At 25.9% G+C, this 19384-nt stretch overlaps 1 protein-coding gene across 1 annotated transcript in view; it reads left to right on the top strand.

Annotated features, from left to right (window-relative positions):
* LOC145259926 (D-ribitol-5-phosphate cytidylyltransferase-like) overlaps nucleotides 1–15737 on the top strand; it is a 108579-nt gene extending 92842 nt beyond the window's left edge. Inside the window, exons 6-9 of the mRNA XM_080117887.1 lie at nucleotides 3089–3134; nucleotides 5351–5439; nucleotides 6471–6755; nucleotides 15205–15737. Coding sequence (XP_079974013.1) covers nucleotides 3089–3134; nucleotides 5351–5439; nucleotides 6471–6755; nucleotides 15205–15297 — 513 coding nt within the window. The 3' untranslated portion in view covers nucleotides 15298–15737. The remainder of the gene's footprint in view (nucleotides 1–3088; nucleotides 3135–5350; nucleotides 5440–6470; nucleotides 6756–15204) is intronic.
* Nucleotides 15738–19384: the final 3647 nt, after the last annotated feature.

The raw sequence follows: 19384 nt of genomic DNA, 5'->3' as shown, positions 1-19384 counted from the left end.
CAAAAGTATTTAATGAAACTACAAGTAAGTCATAGATCTTACTTGATAACAAAAACTGAAGCAGAGGGAATAGGGTGAATAAGAAAGTGATTTCACATGAATGAATAATCTGGTAAAGGGTAAAATATTCAATGATGGTAAAATCCAAAAATGAAGAATCCAAGAAGTTAGTTAAATTTCCATTTTTATATATATATATAATTATTAAATACCTACAGACACTAGTGTTTCATCCTTTTGGGAATCATCAGTGCAGGGTGTCACGATTAACACCAGTCCATAAATCCGAACCCGGTGACAGAAGCCATCCCTGGCCTCATTAGTAAGGACCTAATCCATTCGGCTACCGTTAACTGCAAGAAATGCTGTTGAATATAAACATTCATTTTTTTAAATGCTTTTTTTCCTTTATTTTTTTTTTTAACATCTGTCAGAGTGATCTAATCATATCTTATCTGCACATAAGAGCTAAATTGACCGGTTTTAATTTCACTGAAAGTGATCAATGATAAGAAATGAGTTTCTTAAAGGTGCTGACATAATTATTTACTATAATAATTATTAAATACCTACAGACACTAGTGTTTCATCCGTTCGGGAATTATCAGTACAGGGCGTAATGATTAACACCATTCGATAGATCCGAATGAGGCGACAAAAGCCATTCCTGGCTTCATTAGCAAGGATGCATATATATATATATATATATATATAAGTGGTTTTTGTTTTGATTTTTTAAACGATAGTAATGTTTATGTCTCCGCCTCGGAGAACTGGTGTTTTTCTTAGAAAGTCGCCCAATTTTATTATTTTTAAAAACAGTAATCTACGGACACGCGTGTTTCGGAGCCCTACTCCTCTTCAGGGTAGCTTGACTGTTGGTAGGATTCGAACCTTGGACCTTATTTATTTCAGTCCAGCGCCCTAATCCACTGCGCTATGTTGCCATAGACAATTTACTGCTTCGTTTTTATCGTTCATCTGTTTAAGTGGTTTTTGTTTTGATCATGATGAATATATATATATATATACACACACACACGCACATATTATAGCCTGACAATTCCCTACGCCCGGGTTATATGTATTGTACATTACCCGTCCTCGCGAAGGCTGTCTCGACAATGTTGCATTTATTTAGAAGTTTCCTTATACTCCCTAGATCATAATATCTACGATTTGCGAACGGATGTTGTCTGTACGTTTATTTTGATCGACTCTTAAAAAATTCCCTCTATTTCATCCTTTCGTGTGTTTGTTCGTCTTTTTTGTATAAATAAAGCGAATATAATCAAAGCAAAATGGATCGCCTGGCTTTCCGGCCGGGACCTACAGAAAAGCAATTAGCTTTGATCAATGTTGGGGAAAACCCTTCATATCAGACAATTGCTATTCATTTGGAGAGCTCCCCCTTTTTGTGGGGAAAATGGTTTCCCCAACATTGTGGGGAAAACCAGCTCCCCACAAACTGAAAGTTTAACTGGCCTTCAGCCAATGTTTATTTCTACGGCTGCATGATTCTTAACTTATTCACTTCAAGTCAACTTTTTAATTGACATCAATTAATTTGAACGCTTTTCACTTCCTGTCGCATCTTAGCGTAGCGGTAAGATCTCAGCGTTTTTTTTTTTTTTTTCATTTTCTTTTCCGCCTCCACATCACAGGTTCGAACCTGCCTGCTTACTAACATTTTATTTTATTTTTATTTTTTTTGCTCCAAACACCCGGGCAACGCCGGGCACTCCTGCTAGTTTTGTATAAATGCGACAAAAAAGTTACAATAAAAACATTATTAAATTAATTTAATATTTAACTTAATAATAAATTATTTTAATTTTGAATAATCAATGTAATTTTCTGCTTGCTCCTTCCTTATTTAATCCGTACATTATGCTTTTGAAAAAAAGGCCAAATACGATTTTTGAAGGCGAAACTGCTTCAGAGAAGGCAAATTTTGCTAAATTTGGCTTTAAAAGGGCCAATCTGGCAGCCCTAGACAAGGGTGTGAGATAACCTTCGGCTTGGCATCGTTTTTGAAAATCAATATTTGATCATTATTGTAATGGTTTGAGAAAGAAACTTGTAAATTCAACATGCAACGGTTCTTCGTCGAAGAAAGGAGTAGGTGAAACATTTAAAAGAAACCGGGCAAAAGAGCGTTGGAGTAAATTAAATGTGATTTTACTATTTGTATTGAACTATTTAGCACAATATTACTTTTTGAGTATTTATCAGTACTTATTAATTTATCACATTTGGGTCAGTTCTCTATTTAAAATACAATGGATATTATTTTCATAGAAATGTTAATAAATTCATATTTCCTGTGTGTTATTCGTTTCTCTGTTGAAAAAAACTAATTTTTTGTGCTACCCAGAAAAATACCACTTTATCGAAACATATTTGTTGATTAAATATATTTCTCAGTCTGTGAAATTTCCGCGGGTCCTGCTAGTAATTATTAATACGGCATAATCACGTTGACACACCAGTAATCATTAGATCACCAAAGTTAAGCAATGTTGGAACTGGCTAGTACCAGATGGGTGACCATTTGGAAATATGAGGTGCTGTATGTAATTAAGTATGCGTGTATAATAGTTCAGAGAGCTGAACCTTGTTGCCTTGCACAGTTCCAGGTGTAGTTCCTATTCGTCTCTGTTGCATATTCCAGAAGATTACCATACAGGGGTAGACGAATCTCCTCTGCAATCCATCTAGGAGATGGAAAGTCTGATCAAAAAACCGGACAGAAAGAGTTCATAAGTCCTGTAAGGCAATTTTCTGTTGGTGTCACAACCAAAAACACCCATTTCTAATTTGTCATAAGCCAGTATGGAAGTAGTAAGACTTAGAAAACTGTCATGTCAGTGCGAAATTTGGTCTATCTGAAATCTAAAATTATTAATATTTATTCCATATCTAAATTTTGTGCGGAAAATTTTAGCTTTGTGGCACTTTAAAATATTTCATGACCATCACTGTAAAATCTTGATGCCAGCCTGCATCCAAAGAACATCGAAAGAAGAAAATCAGAAGAGAATTTTATTATTTGTTAATTTGTTCCTTTTTTTTCTTACCATTCCAGGTAACACACAGAAAAGATTTTTATACTGCTGAAGGAACTTTAAAAGGTGAGACATTTTTTTTTCCTTAACATTTTGCTGTTACTTTTAGATGTTGTTGCAAGTTGAGAAGCTGCTATGTTTTAGTCCAACCATCAACTCAGATTTATTAAGAATTCACTTCCTCATAGGAGATTTCTCCACAGTCATGGCTAACAGAACAAGAGCAAACTACCCTCCATTTAAAATTCTGTACAGATTCCGGAGTTTGACAAAATGCACCTGAAGGAAATTAGAAATTACATCGGCCGAAACAGGAGAATATTATCCAAAATGAGAATTTCAGTCCAAATAATACAAATATAACAATTCAGATGATTATTGTAACATGATTTGAGATGGCATTCACCCAGGATCGGCTGAACTGGCTCCTCCTGTAGAACACACAACCATACAATGGTTTGCAACAGCCAAGACAGTTATGGGAAGTAGTCCCAAAAGAAGCAGCAAACATGTAGACCGAAAGTGGTTCCAGAGTTATAGCTCGGTGGATGAACTCTCCTGTGTTGCGGTATGCAGTGTGACAAAACCAATGAAGTCTCTTTATAAGCGCTTGGTTGTCTATAGCAACCAAAATAGTGATGGACAGTCGGTCCCATGACCAGTGACGAACATGAAAGACTAGAGTGAACACCATAGACCTGTGGACCAGAGCTAGGTTTGATGTCAGTTTTGATAGTGTGTAACTACGTCTTCAGCTGACCTCCCAGGCATCTTTGCCAACTTTGGAGTAGTTCTTTATAGATAAACTCTCTTGGTTTCTTGTGTTTACAAAGAGAAATTTGAGAGAGGATGGTTTCAGAGTCTAAGGTGGAATTGAAGGCAAACTGCTTGCCAAGCAAGTCAGCTTTTTCGGTTGTTGTGCAAGTAACCTCTTGATTGTCAGTGGGGGAATTGTTCATTGTTTATTATTCAATACATTTTTATAAATTTTCCAGAAATCACAAGTTCCTATTTTCTGCTACTCTATACAATTCTTGATCATTTCGGTATATCTTCTCTTAGCTATTTCGCTCTTACAGTTATTTCTAACTTTTATAAACTTTTGCCTATTTGTACTTGACTTCTGGCAGATGAATCGCCAGAATACATGCTGCCTTGAGCTGCACAAGTTAGGGTAAACGATTAGAGAAAGTGAGGCCTGTTTTGTATTGCTTGGTCATCTCATTGGCACACTGTTCAGAAAAGAAATTGGTTCATGGGGCATCTCTGGTGCATTCATTGATGGTTTCCCAATCAGCCTTTTTTGAAGTAATCTTGTCATTTTGAGTAACACACAATCCTGTGGTGAGAAATAGGTTTATAAGTGAGACTTCTTGGGTTTGTTGATCTTCATGGTCTGGGAGACAAGTCAAGAATCTGTGTTGGGGAATACAATACAGAGAAACTATGTGCTGCTACCAACTGCATCTGTGTAGCTTGAGAAACCAAGCCAACTGCTGTGGTGGACAATAAATGCATGTACTTATGCGTTGGTATCTAAGGAGAGTTCTGCATCTCTAGTATCAGAGACCTGGTCAATTAGGGTACAGTCTTGATTCTAGAGAAAACGGTAGAGAAAGTATAAATAACTAACGCAGTATTGTAAGGTTAGTCTAAAGCACATGAAGGCCTGGCCACTTGATTCTAGATGGCGCTCCCTAGTTAAGGGGAGGGTATTATGAATGTAGATTCCAAGTCCATGCATATATCTATCTGAGTCGTTATGGCAGAGAGGAAGGTATCATGTCATGTAAAATCAGTTAAAGGGGACTCAGGAGTGTACGTTAATTTCACTTAATGCAAGGACATCCAAAGACAACCGTAGGGTCCATTCTCATGCACAACATAGCACTACAGCCATCCCAATACAGCTAATGTTAGGGCTCCTGTACTGTCAGTTGAAATCGGTAGCCAGATAAACTGTTAATCCTGTCAGGCAAGAGCAGCCCAGACTAGTTGCATGGTTATGAATTGTTTGGTCTAAGGGAGATGAGGGGAAAAAAAACAATGGGAGGAAGAAAGAGTTGGGAGATGGCATTCATTGTCCTATTCAAGAAACAAGTTAAAAGCATTGGGTGTTTGATGAGTTCCTGGATTGTACTTTTGTGCCTAGCTAATAGACAAGGGAGTGTGAAAGGCAGGTGATAGACAGAGCCTACCTACTTCTTAAGCAATTTAATACAGGTTTTACATCAAAGTTTTCCTTCTGCATTTAATGACTGTATCTTTTTTCCTCTTCCCAGAAAAATTTCTCAAAGTCGGTTTGGTCAATATTCCTGATGCCAATTTGGTGACTGCCCTGAAACACCATCTTGAAGACCACCACATTGAGGTTTGTAAAAATCATAAAATGAACATATCTTTTATTATACAGTTTGTATGTTTGTCTTGAAAAGATACTGTCATTTGACACAGAGGTCCAAATACCCAGAATAATTCACAAAAAAAAATTTAAGTGCAATGATTGAGTTACACTGAATAGGAATCAATATTCTAAATCTTAGCTTCTGATGTTTTTTTTTTTTTGTTTTTGTTTTTTTTGTTTTTTGCTTTCCTTTTACTTTTAAGCTTAATAAATGTTCACTATAATTTTGTTGTATGTTTGGAAGTCAAATAAAATGTAAAATTAGATTGAATCAAAGTATGTGTGAAGTGATCAAAATTTATTCTGGAACTGAAGTCAAAACAATTTCACAATTATGAAAAATTTTAGCAGCAGCAGCATTACATTTATAGGCGGCAACCGTAGATTCCAATTTACACACAAAGAATTGTCAACAACTTTTTTTTACTTTTTTATCTTTCTCTTTTACTTTTTTGCTTTTTACTTTTTCTTTTTTTGCTTAATTTTTTATTTGCTTATTTTTTTTACTTTTTTATTTTTTGCATTTTTTTGCTTTCTTTGCCTTTACATTTTTGTCTTTTTAATTTTTTTTACCTATTTTTAAAATTTTTTTGCCTTTTTTCTTTTTTGCATTTTTTAAAAAAATTTTCTATTTGCATTTTTTTAATTTTTTTTTGCATTTTTTTTATCTCTGAATTTTTTAAATGAAGATTCATTATTCATATCATTTGAGTTCTTCAGATTACTTTTCTCATCTTGAGTAAAAATGACAATTAAGATGAGAACAGTGATCTGAAGAATTCACATAATGCAATTATTTTTCTTCCTATTTTTTTCTTTTTCTTTTTATTTCTACCTTTTTTATTTCTTTCTACTTTGTTTTCGTTTTTATTTTTTTGCTTTTCTTTCTTTTTTTTTTATTTTATTTTCCAGTGTGTTTTTAAGTTATTTTTTAACCAAATAAACTTTGTCTTTAAATTAATTTTTTTTTAATTGATCCACTTTTATTTTCATTATAGGTTTGTGTTTTAGACTCTGCCGACCAATTGCCTAAGCAATTAACCAGTGTGGTCCTAAGTCAGTCAACAGTGAACCTGGAAGAAATCCTCGAGACCACTGAAGAACTTGCACAAGTGTGGATCGAAGAACCTGGCAGGTTTGTAGCGGGCGGGACTGTAATATACCTGTTCCATGCTTCTGAACCCGACAACTTCTCGGCTGTCTGGGACCAACTTCAAAAATCAGCTGAGACGCTTGCCGATAGTTTCAAAGACAACATCGCTCCCATCTTCATTTTAACCAAGGTGAGTTTTGGAAAATGCTTGGCTTGTGTAAAAATGTTATTTTATCTTTCAGATAAATCAGTTTTTGGACAAAAAATGATTTTTTGGAAGAAATCAAAAAAGTGTTAAGTAATGATTAGTTCTTAGTGACAGACTTGAAAGTTCAATCTTCAATTTGGGCAATACTAAGAATATGATCATGACTAACTGAAGATTTTTACCTGATCATGACTGAGGGAACAAGAGCAAGATACCCCCCCCCGGGATTAAGTATCTCTCTGTCTCTCTCTCCCCTTTCCTATCTTTCTCTTTCATTTACTTTCTCTCTGTCTCTTCTTTCTTCTCTCCTCTGTCTGTCTCTTTTACTCTCTCTTTTCTTTTTATCCCTCTTTTCCCCCTTTTTCTTTTGTTTTCTTTCTTCCTCTTTTTCTGTTCATTTTTCTCTTTCTCTCTACTCAACACAGTATAATAAAAACTATAGTTTTGGTACCAATTTATGATCATGTTTTATCAATGACTAGCAGGGGTGCCCGGCGTTGCTCGGGTGCTTGGAGGTGTATGCTGTGCAAAAAAAGCAAAAAAACAAAAAAAAATGGTTAATTTTTTAAAACTTTGACCCCTATTATGACCCCTTAAAATTTATTGTTTCGGGCTCAAATCACTTTATTAAGTTAGATCCATGTTCAAGGAACCTAAATCTAAAATTTCAAGTGTCTAGACCCAAAATTGTCGGAGGAGTTTGGTAGAGTTCTTAAAGGTCAAATCATTGAAATTTGACCCCTTAACAGCCAAATTTCTGGCTGACACCCGTCACATCGATTTTCCCAAATCTCAGTACCCGGTATTTCAAATTTCGAGTCTATAGACTAAAAATTGACAGAGTTATTGCGTAGGGAAATGTACACAGACAGACAGACACACAGACACGTTCACTTTTATAGATATATAGATGATCTGGTGACAGAAGTTTTTTAGTAGTAGTAATAGTGATAGTAGTGGTATTTTTACATTCATCTGAGCCACGTTCACAAACTCCTCATGCCAAATTTGAAATTCTTTGTTATTGAGTGCTCATCACTTTCAAAAATACCTTTTTAAGAAACGTATGAATCGAGTCTACTGCATTAATTTCACTGATAACCTTGGGAAAGGTTTGAATTCATATCTCCTCCCTCCAGCTATAGATTAAATAGTAATGTAAACTAGACTTTGAAGTCTTGCTTGTGCAATTTTTTACAAGTAAAACTCTGAAACATCATCAGTCTCTCTCTCTCTCTCTCTCTCTCTCTCTCTATCTATCTCCCCCCCCCCCCAGTGTTTCTAGTCTCCTAGGCTTCTCCTTGCTATTGGACTCTAGCAATGCTGATTCAAAGTCATGGTCAAGAATTGTACAATGCTTGTTTTGACTATAGACTCCATGCCATGGTTAGCTATTGTTTCTCAAGACTGAAGAGAGGTTTTCTTTTTATAACTCGTCCATGCCATCATAACAAAATTTATTTTTTAATACTTACTCATGGCTTCCCTACGCTACAACTTTTATAATTAAATTCACTTGAAGAAAACAGTTTTGGTCTCATTTACAAACAATATTAATACTTCAAGGTAGCTGCTACTGCTGCTGATGCTTCTGTTTGCTTGAATATACATTTTTGTGTTGCAGGTAAAGGTGTAAAAGAAACAGATACAGAAACAATACATGATTAGAGATCATGATATAATAATAATAATAATAATAATAATAATAATAATAGTAGATATAATAATAATAATAATAGTAGATATAATAATAATAATAATAGTAGATATAATAATAATAATAATAATAGTAGATATAATAATAATAATAATAGTAGATATAATAATAATAATAATAGTAGATATAATAATAATAATAATAATAGTAGATATAATAATAATAATAATAGTAGATATAATAATAATAATAATAATAATAGTAGTAGATATAATAATAATAATAATAATAATAGTAGTAGATATAATAATAATAATAGTAGATATAATAATAATAATAATAATAATAATAATAGTAGATATAATAATAATAATAATAATAATAGTAGTAGATATAATAATAATAATAATAATAATAGTAGATATAATAATAATAATAATAGTAGATATAATAATAATAATAGTAGATATAATAATAATAATAATAATAATAATAGTAGATATAATAATAATAATAATAATAGTAGATATAATAATAATAATGGTAGATATAATAATAATAATAATAGTAGATATAATAATAATAATAATAGTAGATATAATAATAATAATAGTAGATATAATAATAATAATAATAATAGTAGATATAATAATAATAATAGTAGATATAATAATAATAATAATAATAGTAGATATAATAATAATAATAATAGTAGATATAATAATAATAATAATAGTAGATATAATAATAATAATAGTAGATATAATAATAATAATAATAGTAGTAGATATAATAATAATAGTAGATATAATAATAATAATAATAGTAGTAGATATAATAATAATAATAGTAGATATAATAATAATAATAATAATAATAGTAGTAGATATAATAATAATAATAATAATAATAATAGTAGATATAATAATAATAATAATAATAATAATAGTAGATATAATAATAATAATAATAATAATAGTAGATATAATAATAATAATAATAATAATAGTAGATATAATAATAATAATAATAATAATAATAGTAGATATAATAATAATAATAGTAGATATAATAATAATAATAGTAGTAGTAGATATAATAATAATAATAGTAGATATAATAATAATAATAATAATAGTAGTAGATATAATAATAATAATAATAGTAGATATAATAATCATAATAATAATAGTATATATAATAATAATAATAATAGTAGATATAATAATAATAATAATAGTAGATATAATAATAATAATAATAGTAGATATAATAATAATAATAATAGTAGATATAATAATAATAATAATAATAATAGTAGATATAATAATAATAATAGTAGATATAATAATAATAATAATAATAGTAGATATAATAATAATAATAATAGTAGATATAATAATAATAATAATAGTAGATATAATAATAATAATAATAGTAGATATAATAATAATAATAATAATAGTAGATATAATAATAATAATAATAATAGTAGATATAATAATAATAATAGTAGATATAATAATAATAATAATAGTAGTAGATATAATAATAATAATAGTAGATATAATAATAATAATAATAATAATAGTAGTAGATATAATAATAATAATAGTAGATATAATAATAATAATAATAATAATAATAATAATAATAATAGTAGATATAATAATAATAATAATAATAATAATAATAGTAGATATAATAATAATAATAATAATAGTAGATATAATAATAATAATAATAGTAGATATAATAATAATAATAATAGTAGATATAATAATAATAATAATAATAGTAGATATACTAATAATAATAATAGTAGATATAATAATAATAATAATAATAGTAGATATAATGATAATAATAATAGTAGTAGATATAATAATAATAATAATAGTAGATATAATAATAATAATAATAATAATAATAATAGTAGTAGATATAATAATAATAATAGTAGTAGATATAATAATAATAATAGTAGATATAATAATAATAATAATAGTAGATATAATAATAATAGTAGATATAATAATAATAGTAGATATAATAATAATAATAATAGTAGTAGATATAATAATAATAATAATAATAATAATAGTAGATATAATAATAATAATAATAATAGTAGATATAATAATAATAATAATAATAGTAGATATAATAATAATAATAATAATAATAATAGTAGATATAATAATAATAATAATAATAGTAGTAGATATAATAATAATAATAATAATAATAATAATAATAATAGTAGTAGATATAATAATAATAGTAGATATAATAATAATAATAATAGTAGTAGATATAATAATAATAATAATAGTAATAATAGTAGATATAATAATAATAATAGTAGATATAATAATAATAATAATAGTAATAATAGTAGATATAATAATAATAATAATAGTAGATATAATAATAATAATAGTAGATATAATAATAATAATAATAGTAGTAGATATAATAATAATAATAATAATAATAATAATAGTAGATATAATAATATAATAATAGTAGTAGATATAATAATAATAATAATAATAATAATAATAGTAGATATAATAATAATAATAATAGTAGATATAATAATAATAATAATAATAATAGTAGATATAATAATAATAATAGTAGTAGATATAATAATAATAATAGTAGATATAATAATAATAATAATAGTAGTAGATATAATAATAATAATAGTAGATATAATAATAATAATAATAATAATAGTAGTAGATATAATAATAATAATAGTAGATATAATAATAATAATTATAATAATAGTAGATATAATAATAATAATAATAGTAGATATAATAATAATAATAGTAGATATAATAATAATAATAATAATAATAGTAGATATAATAATAATAATAATAATAGTAGATATAATAATAATAATAATAGTAGATATAATAATAATAATAATAATAGTAGATATAATAATAATAATAGTAGATATAATAATAATAATAGTAGATATAATAATAATAATAGTAGATATAATAATAATAGTAGTAGATATAATAATAATAGTAGATATAATAATAATAATAATAATAGTAGATATAATAATAATAATAGTAGATATAATAATAATAATAATAATAATAGTAGATATAATAATAATAATAATAATAGTAGATATTATAATAATAATAATAATAATAATAGTAGTAGATATAATAATAATAATAATAATAGTAGATATAATAATAATAATAATAATAATAGTAGATATAATAATAATAATAGTAGATATAATAATAATAGTAATAGTAGATATAATAATAATAATAATAGTAGTAGATATAATAATAATAATAATAATAATAATAGTAGATATAATAATAATAATAGTAGATATAATAATAATAATAGTAGTAGTAGATATAATAATAATAATAGTAGATATAATAATAATAATAATAGTAGTAGATATAATAATAATAATAGATATAATAATAATAATAATAATAGTAGTAGATATAATAATAATAATAATAATAATAGTAGATATAATAATAATAATAATAATAGTAGATATAATAATAATAATAGTAGATATAATAATAATAATAATAATAATAGTAGATATAATAATAATAATAATAATAATAGTAGATATAATAATAATAATAATAGTAGATATAATAATAATAATAGTAGATATAATAATAATAATAGTAGATATAATAATAATAATAGTAGATATAATAATAATAATAATAGTAGTAGATATAATAATAATAATAGTAGATATAATAATAATAATAATAATAATAATAGTAGATATAATAATAATAATAGTAGATATAATAATAATAATAGTAGATATAATAATAATAATAGTAGATATAATAATAATAATAATAATAATAGTAGATATAATAATAATAATAATAATAATAATAATAATAATAATAATAGATATAATAATAATAATAATAATAGATATAATAATAATAATAATAGTAGATATAATAATAATAATAATAATAGTAGATATAATAATAATAATAATAGTAGATATAATAATAATAATAGTAGATATAATAATAATAATAGTAGATATAATAATAATAATAGTAGATATAATAATAATAATAATAATAGTAGATATAATAATAATAATAATAATAGTAGATATAATAATAATAATAATAATAGTAGATATAATAATAATAATAGTAGATATAATAATAATAATAATAGTAGATATAATAATAATAATAATAATAATAATAATAGTAGATATAATAATAATAATAATAATAATAGTAGATATAATAATAATAATAGTAGATATAATAATAATAATGATAATAGTAGATATAATAGTAGATATAATAATAATAATAATAATAGTAGATATAATAATAATAATAATAATAGTAGATATAATAGTAGATATAATAATAATAATAATAATAGTAGATATAATAATAATAATAATAATAGTAGATATTATAATAATAATAATAATAATAATAGTAGTAGATATAATAATAATAATAATAGTAGTAGATATAATAATAATAATAATAATAATAGTAGATATAATAATAATAATAGTAGATATAATAATAATAATAGTAGATATAATAATAATAATAATAGTAGATATAATAATAATAATAATAGTAGTAGATATAATAATAATAATAATAATAATAGTAGATATAATAATAATAATAGTAGATATAATAATAATAATAGTAGTAGTAGATATAATAATAATAATAGTAGATATAATAATAATAATAGTAGTAGATATAATAATAATAATAGTAGATATAATAATAATAATAATAATAGTAGATATAATAATAATAATAGTAGATATAATAATAATAATAGTAGATATAATAATAATAATAATAGTAGTAGATATAATAATAATAATAGTAGATATAATAATAATAATAATAGTAGTAGATATAATAATAATAATAATAATAGTAGTAGATATAATAATAATAATAATAATAATAGTAGATATAATAATAATAATAATAGTAGATATAATAATAATAATAGTAGATATAATAATAATAATAATAATAATAATAGTAGATATAATAATAATAATAATAATAATAGTAGATATAATAATAATAATAATAGTAGATATAATAATAATAATAGTAGATATAATAATAATAATAGTAGATATAATAATAATAATAGTAGATATAATAATAATAATAATAGTAGTAGATATAATAATAATAATAGTAGATATAATAATAATAATAATAATAATAATAGTAGATATAATAATAATAATAGTAGATATAATAATAATAATAGTAGATATAATAATAATAATAGTAGATATAATAATAATAATAATAATAATAGTAGATATAATAATAATAATAATAATAATAGTAGATATAATAATAATAATAATAGTAGATATAATAATAATAATAATAATAGTAGATATAATAATAATAATAATAGTAGATATAATAATAATAATAGTAGATATAATAATAATAATAGTAGATATAATAATAATAATAGTAGATATAATAATAATAATAATAATAGTAGATATAATAATAATAATAATAATAATAGTAGATATAATAATAATAATAGTAGATATAATAATAATAATAATAGTAGATATAATAATAATAATAATAATAATAATAGTAGATATAATAATAATAATAATAATAATAATAGTAGATATAATAATAATAATAGTAGATATAATAATAATAATGATAATAGTAGATATAATAGTAGATATAATAATAATAATAATAATAGTAGATATAATAGTAGATATAATAAACTTTTGCCTTGATAACACCTTTAGTATGTTGTGATTGCTACATGCATAATTTGATGCAGCTCAAGAGTGTGGAATGGTTTATACGGTTGATGTTTCTAACAAGGTTTAATTAAAGTCAAGTTTGACTTCTTTTAAAGTCAACAGTTAGGGTTTATTTTGTTTTTTTAAGTCAACATTGTCATCATCATATCTGATGAGTTACCCGGACCAAATTGACTCTTTCCCTTCACAGGTCTTTATCTTCCATGACTTTAGGAAGATCTTCAAGTTGTAAGGCAGTGGCTTTTGACAATAATTTTGTGTACGTCTTGACAGGTCTTCCTACTTTAGTGGTTCCGTTTTTAGTATCCCACAGTACCACATCATAGACAACCTCTTTTTTTTTTTTTTTTTTTTTTTTTTTTTTTTAAACCCAACAGTTAGGGCTTTTTTTTTTAAACCCAACAGTTAGGGCTTTTTTTTTTTAAGCCAACAGTTAGGGCTTTTTTTAAACCCAACAGTTAGGGCTTTTTTTTTAAACCAACAGTTAGGGCTTTTTTTAAACCCAACAGTTAGGGCTTTTTTTAAACCCAACAGTTAGGGCTTTTTTTAAGCCAACAGTTAGGGCTTTTTTTTAAGCCAACAGTTAGGGTTTTTTTTTAAACCCAACAGTTAGGGCTTTTTTTAAACCCAACAGTTGGGGCTTTTTTTAAACCCAACAGTTAGGGCTTTTTTTAAACCCAACAGTTAGGGCTTTTTTTTAAGCCAACAGTTAGGGCTTTTTTTTTAAGCCAACAGATCGGGTTTTATAAAAAGTTAATAGCCAAGTATTTCTTTACTGTTAAGAAAAGATTTTTGGTTTCTGTTTTGAATGTATTTTTTTATATTGAATATTTTAATTTATTTTTATTTTCACTTTTTTGCATTTCTCACTATAAGATGTTGTTTTTTTTCTCTTTCTCCAGGACAACAAAAACTTGTCACGGATCGTAAAGATTGTGAAATCGCTTGTATGGGAAATGTCTGACACATATGCAGGACAGGTTTTCATCGCTTAAACCTTTATCGCAACACACACATTTGAAACGAATCGTTTTATAACAATTTCAAAGAACATTTCAAAATATACAACATTTAAAAAAACGAAAGACAAACCTCTGAAGAATCAAAAACATTAATTTTATTGTAATTTTAAAAATTTTATTTAAATCCTAATTTTTAAAACTTTTTTCTTTTAGAAATTAAAAAATATCAATTTAGGTGTTTCTTTATCAAATTAAACAACTTTTTGTTTTGAACGTGGGGTTGTTTACACATTAATAAGTTTTAAATTTTATTTAATTTGAATTAGAAAAACGTTTTAAGTTGATGTTTATTTTTTTACTTAGAAGTTTTATTAAAATTTTTAAAACTATTTTTTATTTTTAAAAGAATTAAGATTTCAATTCTTTTTTAAACTAATTTTTAATTAAACATATATTTTTCTTCTTTCTTTTAATCTGTTTTTATTTTTTTTTTTTTTTTCATTAAAAAAAGAAATGTTTAATTTTTAAACATATTTCAACATGCAAGAAATTTTCTTTTGTCTTTTTCATTTTTCTTTTATTAATTTTTTTGTTTTCATTTAATGGAATTATGCCACATTCAATCTGTCTAAACATTTTCCCTCATCATAAATGTTGTCTGTGTTGTCATAGTTTTTAGCAATGTCATGAGTACCATCCAAATCTAAAAGCTCATGCATTGCATAGATGTGTAATATACATGTGTTTGTCTGTCAGTGTGTGTGTGTCTATATATAATATATGTATAAGACAAGATAGAGAGATAATTAGTTATATTAGAACTTTATTACATTATCATGTTAATAATAGCGAAGGTGATTACAATAACTGAAAGGGAAATAAGGGAGAGAACCTCTTTAGGCCATGTGAGCTCTTTCTTTCCGAAAAAAAAAAATCTATTTTTTCAGGTTAACTTTATTTATATACTAGCAAATGTACCCTGCGTTGCCTGGTATAAAACGTAACTTTAAATTCCTTTAAAAAGAATGAAGTAAAAAAGAAAAAAAAATCGGAAAGAAATTGAGACAGGTATTGTTTTTTTTCTAAACAGTTTACTTCTTGTAAGTAAAAAAAAAAATACTAGAGCTGTGACTGGAATCAAAATCTAAAGACAATGAGTCAAGTACGATAACCATTAGGCTAGTTTACCATGATCTTTAAAAGGTATTTTCACACCTACTTAATCTTAGCATAAGTAATCTATAATATGAACCATTTATGCATGTGCATTCATAAAACTTAGCCAGCAGATGAAAATCTGAGGAACTCCACATACCAATTTTTTAATTTGACCCCTTTTGAAACCGTTTTTTTCTGGATGAAAACCGATTAAAGTTTTCCACATGTCTGAATACTCTATATACCAAATTTTAAGTCTGTAGATAAAAAATTTGTGTAGTATATAGGTTGAGAAGTGTTCGCACACACATTCTCACTTTTCTAAATGTATATATATATAATTATTTCATATATCCTCAAAAAATTTTATGACAAGATAATATTTTATGCATTGATATTTCAGAATTTACATCAACAGTGTTTAATATATGAATAGAGCTGGGTAGTAAATTATGAAAATATATGGCAATTAAGCTACATAGAATTTTCCATGTTTCATCCTCATGATAACTCATCAGGCTAATGCATGGAATTTATGTTACTGCATGTTTTTTTTATGTACACGTAGTGTTACGTTTGCTAGTCTTTGTTATTCCTGTACCAGTTTTCAGCAACCATGGGTTACCTTTTAACATACAAAGAAAAATGGCTCACTCCTCTCCAAAAAGACAACAATGAGAGGTGAATTACAAATCAACTGAACCTTTGTCAGATAAAAGCATGACCATTGGCTGCTGAAGACAAGTGTGAGAATAACAAAGAATCGGATTGGTTAACTAGCAAATTTAATATATATATATATATATATATATATATATATATATGAGCAAACAGTTAATAAAATATGTTAAAAAAACACTTTGAAATGAGTTAAAAACATATTTCATCTGAAAAGGAAACACTAGATAAATGGATAGTCCTTAATCCGCGGCGTTTCGAAGAAATACTTTCCTTCTCATCAGAGGGTAGGAATTAGCAAAATGCGGGATTGGATTTTGCATGACGAATATATATATATATATATATATATATATATATATATATATATATATATATATCCTGTAGGTATTTAATAATTATTATAGTAAATAATTATATATAAAAACACACAGTAATATCAATTCTGTACATTAGCCCGATGAGTACTCACAAGAATGAAATGCGGAAAATTCTGTATACTTAATTGGCCATATATATTTTTATAACTTATGTATATAGATAATGTTCTGAGGCCAGAACATTCGAGCAACAATGGGTAAGTAATAAGGAAAGCATACAAATTATTACCAGTTGTTTAATATATTGCAGATACATAATTAGCTCATTAGAAGAGGAGTTAGATCTTCTAGAGCTAAAGTAAAATGGAAGTAAACGAAATTAATATAAAATCATTTACATATGTTCAAAGAAATCAAAACAATAACAAACTAGAATTGTGTACGATCGTTTCAGAAACAATATCGACTTTATATATAGTTTCCTCATCAGCACAGTAGGGGGTAGGGGAGGGTTGGCATTAAATTAATAATTGAGTAACAGCATCAAGATCATTTGGATTCTGCATCGAATCAATGGATGACTGTAAAAATAATAAACAATGAATGACTCTACTCACGCATACACAGTATCTACTTATTTGAAGCATATAAAAATATAAATCAATAAGTTATATATATATAACTAGCCTGGGTGCTCAGCTTGCCCGGGTATTTGTAGATGGGTGTTGAGCAAAAAAAAAAAAAGTTGTAGCAGGCAGGCAGGCTTGAACCTGTGATGCGAAGGCTGAAAAGAAAGTGAAAAAAAAAAGTGACGCGTTAGCTGTTGCGCCCATCGCCAAACCGGAAGTGACGTAGGTTTAAATTAAGACTAGACAATTGAAAAGAGGCGATGACTTTCGAAAATATCGGCAAAAAAAGCGACCCCTCCCTGTAGAAAAGTGCCCAGTTGAGGGTGAAGGAATTAATGTTTTGGGCCAATTTTTTGATATTTGTTGTCCGAAGGGTTGATCTTCAAAATGATACGATTTTGTGAAAATCCGTTGCCTCTGTCGAAAGTTTTTGTGAGACATACAAACATACATACATACAGACATACAAACATACATATATAAACACATACAGACAGACAGACAGATGAGATTTACATTATAGATGACAAAAGAAAAACAAAAATTATGAAGATAAATATTATCTTTAAGAAACTATCAAAATGATAAAAAACTCAATATCCTAGATAGAGCGATCAAAGAAACAATTACAATATTTATTAATCCATCCAAAATTCAAGTAACAAAGTAGAATAAAGAAAAATCTTTAATTCATAGATTTTCAAAAATATGCTTTTAATAAAAACAAAATAATGGATCACTGGTTAATTTTAAAATGAATATATACTAGCAGGCTGCCTGGCATTGCCAAGTCGTAAAATACGCTTAAATATGATATTTTAATTAATGCAGATTTCATATTTATTATTATACTAGCGGGGGTACCCGACATTGCCTGGGTGTTTGGAGGTGTAAAAGAAAAAAAAAAGTTTGGGTGGGAAGGTAGGCTCAAACTCATTGTTTTGATGCGACGGTGGAAAAAAAAAGGGAAAAAAACCTGACATCTAACCCGCTCGGCCACGAGAGGAGAGGAAGTGAAAACTGTCTTAATTTAAGGATTATAAAGTTAAATTGACAGGTGCCCGAATTTAATGATAATGAGGTCAAACATATTCGGCAGTTAAGTTTTGCTGCAAGGCAGTTTTTCTTTCCCAAACTTTGGCTGTTTGTTTCCCCAAGATGATGGGGGTGTCCATTTGAAAAGCAATTGTCTGATATGACGGTTTTTGCCGCATTGATCAAAGCCGATTTGCTTTCTGGGCGTCCCTGCCACGAGTGCCAGGTAACTGATGGTACAGATTCAGTTTTACTTTTTTTACACTGAAAAGTGAAACGAAGATGCGGCAATCGAAAAAA

The sequence above is a fragment of the Euprymna scolopes genome, chromosome 35, assembly GCF_053919585.1.
Source record: "Euprymna scolopes isolate OS-2025 chromosome 35, ASM5391958v1, whole genome shotgun sequence".
Classification (NCBI taxonomy): Eukaryota; Metazoa; Mollusca; class Cephalopoda; order Sepiida; family Sepiolidae; genus Euprymna; species Euprymna scolopes.
The sequence above is the reverse complement of the archived record's forward strand: the minus strand, read 5'-3'. Positions and strand labels throughout refer to the sequence as shown.